Here is a 9,283-nt window from a genome sequence, read left to right as displayed (position 1 = left end):
GGGGGGAATGGGGGAGGTGAGGAGGAGAGTGGGAATAGAGGGAGAGGAGTGGGGGTGATAGGGAGTGGGGAATAGATGAACTGCCCCCCCACCCCTCTCCCTCCCCCTATCCTTCCCCCTCTCTCCCCTACCCCATTTCCCCCTCCCTCCACACTCTTCCCCCTCTCTCCCCTACCTCATCTCCCTCCTGCCCTCTCACCTCCCCCCCTCCCCCTCCCTCCCCCCCGCTCTCCTCCCATCCCACTCACCCCTCCTCCCCCATCCTCCTCTCCTCCACCTCCTCTCCCCCTGTCCTCTCCCTTCTGTCTCTGCCCCTTTCTCTTTTGTCTCTCCCCATTCTCTCTCTGCTCTCACTCTCTACCCCCCACCCCCCTCTCTAGACGTGCCTGCGAGTTGGGGGTTATGCGTCAGTAGATAGGGCGGGCGGTTATGGGGTAAAAGGAGCAAATTAATAATAGGGTTATAATATAAACATAATATCAAGGGGGGTAGTTAGTGTGTGTGCGGGGGGGTAGTTAGTGCGTGTATACCCCCCCAACCAGCCCCCCTCCCCCGCAACCACACGTTGGGGGAACAGAGCCAACGGGTCTGCACTTGGTCTAGTCATACAATAAAATCTTGAAGCAAATCTGCAGCATGATAACTTTCTGACTCAATGCCACTAGTAATAACGACAAGCACATCATACGCCTTCTTTACCACACTATCTACATGTGCTGTCACCTTCCACATGCTATGAACTTGAACTACAAGATCCTTCTGCATATGAATGGTGTTTAGGGTCTTGTAATTACGGCACACTCCCCCTTTCATTTAACCTCCCAAAGGTTGGTGGTGGGTGTTTGTCAGGTTGGAGGCCAGTGACTAGTGGGGTGCCACGGGGATCTGTGTTGGGTCCACTGTTGTTTGTCATGTACATCAATGATCTGGATGATGGTGTGGTAAATTGGATTAGTAAGTATGCAGATGATACTAAGATAGGTGGGGTTGTGGATAATGAAGTAGATTTTCAAAGTCTACAGAGAGATTTATGCCAGTTGGATGAGTGGGCTGAAAGATGGCAGATGGAGTTTAATGCTGATAAGTGTGAGGTGCTACATCTTGGCAGGACAAATCAAAATAGGACGTACATGGTAAATGGTAGGGAATTGAAGAATGCAGGTGAACAGAGGGATCTGTGAATAACTGTGCACAGTTCCCTGAAAGTGGAATCTCATGTAGATAGGGTGGTAAAGAAAGTTTTTGGTGTGCTGGCCTTTATAAATCAGAGCGTTGAGTATAGAAGTTGGGATGTAATGTTAAAATTGTACAAGGCATTGGTGAGACCAATTCTGGAGTATGGTGTACAATTTTGGTCGCCCAATTATAGGAAGGATGTCAACAAAATAGAGATAGTACAGAGAGATTTACTAGAATGTTGCCTGGGTTTCAGCAACTAAATTGCAGAGAAAGGTTGAATAAGTTAGGTCTTTATTCTTTGGAGCGCAGAAGGTTAAGGGGGGACTTGATAGAGGTCTTTAAAATGATGAGAGGGATAGACAGAGTTGACGTGGATAAGCTTTTCCCACTGAGAGTAGGGAAGATTCAAACAAGGGGACATGACTTGAGAATTAAGGGACAGAAGTTTAGGGGTAACATGAGGGGGAACTTCTTTACTCAGAGAGTGGTGGCTGTGTGGAATGAGCTTCCAGTGAAGGTGGTGGAGGCAGGTTCGTTTTTATCATTTAAAAATAAATTGGATAGTTATATGGACGGGAAAGGAATGGAGGGTTATGGTCTGAGCGCAGGTATATGGGACTAGGGGAGAATACGTGTTCGGCACGGACTAGGAGGGTCGAGATGGCCTGTTTCCGTGCTGTATTGTTATATGGTTATATGGTGTGTGGGTGATTCTCACGTATCTCAGGCCCAAAGGTATGTTCCACCATTATTAATCCTCCCTCATTGAATCAGCTCACAGGCTGGGAGAATCAAAAGGCAGGACACACACAGGAATGGTCAGCATTATGTTCCATCGTCATTGCTCTGACAATTTGACCAACTATTCACCATCATCCTGTACCCTAGATACCCCTCCTCACTCAGCAGCACCACCAGGTTTGTGGCCATTTGCAGTAGATTTCCAGCCTTCTCCTTTATCAGCAAGTTAACTGAGAACGTGCGTGGATTTACTTTGTATCTTTATTGTTTTACTTTTAATAACATTAGTAAATTAAAGTTGCTTTACAGCGTAACAAACAAATAGAAATATATTCTTCTTCAACAAACTGTAGCGTCAGAAATATTGAGACATTACAGGAATAGGTCATAGAATTAAACTCATGATTACATTCAATCACGTCATTGAGAAATGATCAACCATGTAATTGACAGAATGAAAGAGGATCTGTCATCGACAATATTAGCTTGGATTCCTGTTAAACCACCACCACCCCACACCCACACCCACACCACACCCACACCCACCCCACACCCACACCCACACCCCCCCCACCCACACCCACCCCACAGCCCCACCCACACCCACACCCCCCCCAGCCCATACCACACACCACACCCCACACCACCCCACACCCCACACTGCCCAACAGCCCACCCCACACTGCCCAACAGCCCACCCCACACCCCACACTCGCACAATCTTCTGTTGATGATCCGAATGCAGGATCTGCTCAGCTGCTTCCCCACTTCTTCCGTTTTCCGGTCTGTTAATCCTTGGGCTTGACTTATTTACAGTAGAGCTGCTTCCTCAGTATCTCACGTAACTGTGGAGCAGAGCAGTGGATGGTGAGGGTGAGACCACAATGTGTGGGATCACGGCATAGAGCTGGGGCACATGATGGAGGAGCACGAATCCTTCCTTCACCCCCGCAGAACCCGTCACTAAACACCAGGGGATTCCCTCCCCTTAATACCAGCAACTCCATCCCCACAACACCAGCAGAACCCATCACCAGGAGGATCCCTCCCCTCCCCTTAATACCAGCAACTCCATCCCCACAACACCAGCAGAACCCATCACCAGGAGGATCCCTCCCCTTAATACCAGCAACTCCATCCCCACAACACCAGCAGAACCCATCACCAGGAGGATCCCTCCCCACACCACCAACTCCATCCCCATAACACCAGGACCACACATACCTTCCAAATCACCTCTCTCATAAACTGTGTAAAGGTCCTGCCTCCCACTGTCCAAGCACAGGATTGGATGTAACACCACCTGCTCTAATACCAGGGGAAGCTCCTTCCTCATCCACCATGGAAATCCCCTCGTCCACACAATGTGGGAACTCACCACCCAGGGGAATGTCCACAAGTTTACACTTGCACGAGCGCAAGCCCCCACCACAGTGGATCTAAGAAACATCTTCCACCTGAATACAAAGGATTCCAACCACCACTCCTCCATCCTGGAGAATCCCCTCACACCTCCTCCACCATGGGGATATATTTACCCCTCCTTCACACCTCCATCGTGGGGATACACCCACCACATAACCTCAAACCAAAGAACTGACTGGGGAAGAAAGTAGAATGGGGTCGGGGGGCGACTGGGTGGAGATGGGGGCGGGAGACTGATTGAGGGCGGCGGGAGGCTGACTGGGGTCAGGGGAGACAGACTGGGGTCAGGGGAGACAGACTGGGGTCAGGGGAGGCTGGGGTCAGGGGAGACAGACTGGGGTCATGGGGGGGAGACAGACTGGGGTCAGGGGAGGAGACTGGGGTCAGGGGGAGATAGACTGGGGTCAGGGGAGACTGGGGTCAGGGGAGACAGACTGGGGTCAGGGGAGACTGGGGTCAGGGGAGACAGACTGGGGTCAGGGGAGATAGACTGGGGTCACTGGGGGGAGACAGACTGGGGTCAGGGGGTCAGGGGAGGACAGACTGGGGTCAGGGGAGATAGACTGGGGTCAGGGGAGACAGACTGGGGTCAGGGGAGACAGACTGGGGTCAGGGAGACAGACTGGGGTCAGGGGAGACAGACTGGGGTCAGGGGAGACTGGAGAGAGGAGACTGATGGGACGGGGGGGGGGAGACTGACGGGACGGGGGGGAGACTGTTTGGGGTGCGTTCATCAGCTGACGGTCACTGAGTGAGGAGGGAGGGTGAGGGTCACTGTGAACATAGTTGTCGGGCCTCGGGTTAGCGACGGGTAAACGCTCACCTCCTGGAGATAGACGTTCATGTCCTCGGGCGATCCCTGGTCCCCAATGAACAGCACTTGTGCCTCGCTGATCAACCTCTCGCACTCCTTCTCCGTCAGCAGCCAGGGGGCTGGAAGTGGGAGAGAACGTCCGTCACTCGGCTGTGTGAGTTGACAAGGCCCGCGGGACCCAGTCTGTGTCAGAGCGATGGTAGTGGTGGTGGAGACAAGGGCAGAAACCCAGACAACACAAGGACAGCGGGATCCATCTGACCAGACAAGACCCACGGTCCTGACTGATGACCACACGGGGTGACACTGGACACTGGGCCCTGACTGATGACCACACGGGGTGACACTGGACACTGGGCACCAACTGATGACCACACGGGGTGACACTGGACACTGGGCCCTGACTGATGACCACACGGGGTGACACTGGACACTGACTCTGATTGGCGACCCCACCACACACAAGACCGATACCTGAACAAGTCTCTTCCTTTGGGGCAGTGGACGGTGTCCCGCTGGGCTCTCTGGTTGTTGACTTTTTGTGCGCCTCAGTTCCAGCACCCTCGGGTCCTGGAACAAGTGAAGAGATGGGAGAGTGAGAGTGGAATCATGTAAATATGCCACCAGGATGGGCAGGAAATGGATGACTTCAACCTCTAGAGAAACCTCGACCGTTCGCTGACCCCGTCTCTCCCAGTGACTCCCCCTCCTTAACCTCTGACTGGACAGTCCGAGTGGGGACCAGCTTCAGGACTGACCATGGGGAGCACTGTTCCCATCAATGATCCCAATCTTGATTCCTGAGCTTTCAGACCCTGCTGGGGCATTGGTCAAACTGGGACCAGGGTCTCCAGTCATGGTTCCCTTTGTGTGCCTGAGTGGTGTCCAACTGCAGATCTGGCAGAGAATTGAGGAGTGCGGGGAAAAAGGAAAAGGCTGGAGAGATGGGGAGGTGCCACCAAGACCACAAACATCACCAATATCTGAAGGAGGAACATCCACCCCCAAACAAACAACCAGAAGACCGTAATACATAGGGGCAGAATTAGGCCATTCGGCCCATCGGCCTAGATCCATCATGGCATTGTCCCCTCTCATCGCCATCCCCTGCATTCTCCCTGTAAGCTGTAACGCCTTTACTAATCAATAGGCTATCAACCTCTGCTTTAAAAATACTCAATGACTTGGCCTCCAGCACCGTCTGTGGCAATGAATTTCACAGATTCACCATCCTCCGGCTAAATAAATAAATTCTTCCTCAATTCCATGCTAGAGCTACGTCCTTTTATCCTCAGGATGTGCCCTCTGTTCCTAGACTCTCCCTCTCCCCACTTCCACTCTGCCTGGGCCTTTCATTATTGGGTAAGATTCAATGAGATCCCCCTTGTCCTTCTAATCTCCAGTGACTACAGGCCCAGTGCCAGCAAACACTCCTCATCCTCTATCATCCACAGGATCACTGATATAAACATATGGAGCCTCTCAAAAGCCAGCACATCCTTCCTCAGATATGGGGCCAAAACGTGCCCACATTATTCCACTGGTCTGACCATTAATGAAGCCTCAGCATTATATAATTTGTTTAATATTCGAATCCTCTCGAATGCTAACATTGCATTTACCTTCCTTACTAACGATTCAACCTGCAAGTTAATCTATTGGGAATCCTGCATCAGCATTCCAAATTCCCAACTCGGATTTATTATCAGTCTGAAGAAGGGTCTCGACCAGAAATGTCATCCATTCCTTCTCTCCAGAGATGCTGCCTGTCCCGTTGAGTTACTCCAGCGTTTTCTTCAGATTTATTAATCCTCTCACCATTTCTAAACATTCACAGTATTCCTTCTACCAAAGTGCACGACCTCACACTTTACTGTTCTGTATTCCATTTGCCACTTCTTTCCCTAACCTGTCAACTTGTCTAAGTCCTTCTACAGAGACCCTGCTTCCTCAATACTACTGCCCCTTCGCCTATCTTCATATTATCCGCCAACTTAGACACAATGCCATCAATTCTATATACCGATCTTTAACATACAATATGGCAAGTAGTTGAATCAACACTGGCCACTGTGGAACACCACTTGTCACTTGCAGCCAACCAGGAAAGACATCCTTTATTTACACTCTTTGCTTTCTGTCAGTCAGACAAACTTTAGAAACATAGACAATAGGTGCAGGAGTAGAGGCCATTCGGCCCTTCGAGCCTGCACCGCCATTCAATATGATCATGGCTGATCATCCAACTCAGTATCCTGTACCTGCCTTCTCTCCATACCCCCTGATCCCTTTAGCCACAAGGGCCACATCTAACCCTCTTAAATATAGCCAATTAACTGGCCTCAACTAACTTCTGTGGCAGAGAATTCCAGAGATTCACCACTCTCTGTGTGAAAAATGTTTTCCTCATCTCGGTCCTAAAAGATTTCCCCTTATCCTTAAACTGTGACCCCTTGTTCTGGACTTCCCCAACATTGGGAACAATCTTCCTGCATCTAGCCTGTCCAACCCGTTAAGAATGTTGTAAGTTTCTATAAGAATCCCCCTCAATCGTCTAAATTCTAGCGAGTACAAACCGAGTCTATCCAGTCTTTCTTCATATGAAAGTCCTGACATCCCAGGAATCAGTCTGGTGAACCTTCTCTGTACTCCCTCTATGGCAATAATGTCTTTCCTCAGATTAGGAGACCAAAACTGTACGCAATACTCCAGGTGTGGTCTCACCAAGACCCTGTACAACTGCAGTAGAACCTCCCTGCTCCTAGACTCAAATCCTTTTGCTATGAATGCTAACATACCATTTGCTTTCTTCACTGCCTTCTGCACCTGCATGCCTACTTTCAATGACTGGTGTACCATGACACCCAGGTCTCGTTGCATCTCCCCTTTTCCTAATCGGCCACCATTCAGATAATAATCTACTTTCCTGTTTTTGCCACCAAAGTGGATAACCTCACATTAATCCACATTATACTGCATCTGCCATGCATTAGCCCACTCACCCAGCCTATCCAAGTCACCTTGCAGCCTCCTAGCATCCTCCTCACAACTAACACTGCCCCCCAGCTTCGTGTCATCCGCAAACCTGGAGATATTGCCTTCAATTCCCTCGTCTAAATCATTAATACATATTGTAAATAGCTGGGGTCCCAGCACTGAGCCTTGCGGTACCCCACTAGTCACTGCCTGCCATTGTGAAAAGGACCCGTTTACTCCTACTCTTTGCTTTCTGTCTGCCAGCCAGTTCTCTATCCACATCAATACTGAACCCCCAATACCGTGTGCTTTAAGTTTGTATACTAATCTCTTATGTGGGACCTTGTCGAAAGCCTTCTGAAAGTCCAGATACACCACATCCACTGGTTCTCCCTTATCCATTCTACTAGTTACATCCTCGAAAAAATCTATAAGATTCGTCAGACATGATTTACCTTTCATAAATCCATGCTGACTTTGTCCAATGATTTCACCACTTTCCAAATGTGCTGCTATCCCATCTTTAATAACTGACTCTAGCAGTTTCCCCACTACCGATGTTAGACTAACTGGTCTGTAAATTCCCCCTTTTCTCTCTCCCTCCCTTTTTAAAAAGTGGGGTTACGTTTGCTACCCGCCAATCCTCAGGAACTACTCCAGAATCTAAAGAGTTTTGAAAAATTATCACTAATGCATCCACTATTTCTGGGGCTACTTCCTTAAGTACTCTGGGATGCAGCTTATCTGGCCCTGGGGATTTATCGGCCTTTAATCCATTCAATTTACCTAACACCGCTTCCCGGCTAACCTGGGTTTCACTCAGTTCCTCCATCTCATTTGACCCCCGGTCCCCTGCTCCATCTCATTTGACCCCCGGCAGATTATTTATGTCTTCCTTAGAGAAGACAGAACCAAAGTAGTTATTCAATTGGTCTGCCATATCCTGGTTCCCCATGATCAACTCACCTGTTTCTGACTGCAAGGGACCTACATTTGTTTTAACTAATCTTTTTCTCTTCACATATCTATAAAAACTTTTGCAGTCTGTTTTTATGTTCCCTGCCAGTTTTCTTTCATAATCTATTTTCCCTTTCCTAATTAAGCCTTTTGTCCTCCTCTGCTGGTCTCTGAATTTCTCCCAGTCCTCCGATAGGCTGCTTTTTCTGGCTAATTTGTACGCATCATCCTTCGCTTTGATACTATCCCTGATTTCTCTTGTTATCCACGGATGCACTCTGATCTCCTGACCTTTGACCTTTGACTACCTTTCCTGATTTATTTTCTCATCTCATGTTCCCCTCCCCAACCCATCCCCCACTGCTCCAATGATCCCTCCATCTATACCTGAGCTTGTGTCTAGTTCTGGGACAGTGGACAAATCCTCCTGGGGTTGGGCTGGTGTTTCCTGGGGTTCCCCAGTTGGTACAGAGTGTGGATCTGTAATAAAGTGTGGACAGACAGTGGGTCTAGTGGGGAAATAATCCTGCAGCTCTGCAGCACGGAAATGAGCCTCGCCTGGTGTTTCAGTGGGAGAGCATTTTGGGAAAGTGATCACAGTTTTAAGAGAGTTATGAATAGGTGTGTCTGGACCTTGGGGGAAATATTAAATTGGGGCAAAGGACATTACAGCACTATTAGACCGACACTAGGGAGACTAAAATGGGGGCAGCAGTTATTAGGTTAGCCCACATCTGACGTTGGAGTTTCGCTGGGAAATGACCATGTTCTCCGGAGATGCTGCTTGACCTGCTGAGTTAGTCCAGCACTTTGTGTCTTTTGTAAATGTGTAGAGATGATACATTTGGTGAAGGTGCAGATGGTGAGGAAGGCTGTCAAAGTATTCAGTGGGTGTAGATTTGCTACAGAAATGGGCAGAGAAATGGCAGATGGAGTTTAGTCCGAGTAAGTGTGAGGTGTTGAATTTTGGAATCCGTATATAACGAGACATTGTGGTTAATAGCGAGACCCTTGAGACCATTGATGTGCAGAGGGGTTTTGGGGTCCAAGTCTATAACAACCTCAAAGTGGCAATGATAGAAAGGCATATGGTTTGCTTGCCTTCATCTGTCAGGGCTTTGAGTTTCAGAGGTAATGGCTGTCAACGAGTATTTTGTTTAGGCAAGTGGACATGCAATGAATAGAAGGATA

At 49.0% G+C, this 9,283-nt stretch overlaps 1 protein-coding gene across 5 annotated transcripts in view; it reads right to left on the bottom strand.

Annotated features, from left to right (window-relative positions):
- Positions 1–2,608: 2,608 nt before the first annotated feature.
- The window catches only part of LOC129697619 (uncharacterized), a 32,191-nt gene continuing 25,516 nt past the window's right edge, over positions 2,609–9,283 (bottom strand). For all 5 annotated transcript variants that reach the window (XM_055636323.1, XM_055636325.1, XM_055636324.1 and 2 more), the window contains 3 exons: positions 4,634–4,729; positions 4,169–4,278; positions 2,609–2,765 (listed from right to left, as the gene is read on the bottom strand). In XM_055636323.1, the coding sequence (XP_055492298.1) occupies positions 2,727–2,765; positions 4,169–4,278; positions 4,634–4,729 (245 nt within the window). In that variant the 3' untranslated portion in view covers positions 2,609–2,726. The remainder of the gene's footprint in view (positions 2,766–4,168; positions 4,279–4,633; positions 4,730–9,283) is intronic.

This window comes from Leucoraja erinacea, chromosome 5 (assembly GCF_028641065.1).
Source record: "Leucoraja erinacea ecotype New England chromosome 5, Leri_hhj_1, whole genome shotgun sequence".
NCBI lineage: Eukaryota > Metazoa > Chordata > Chondrichthyes > Rajiformes > Rajidae > Leucoraja > Leucoraja erinaceus.
Note: the sequence above shows the minus strand (reverse complement) of the source record. Positions and strands in the feature narration are given on the sequence as shown.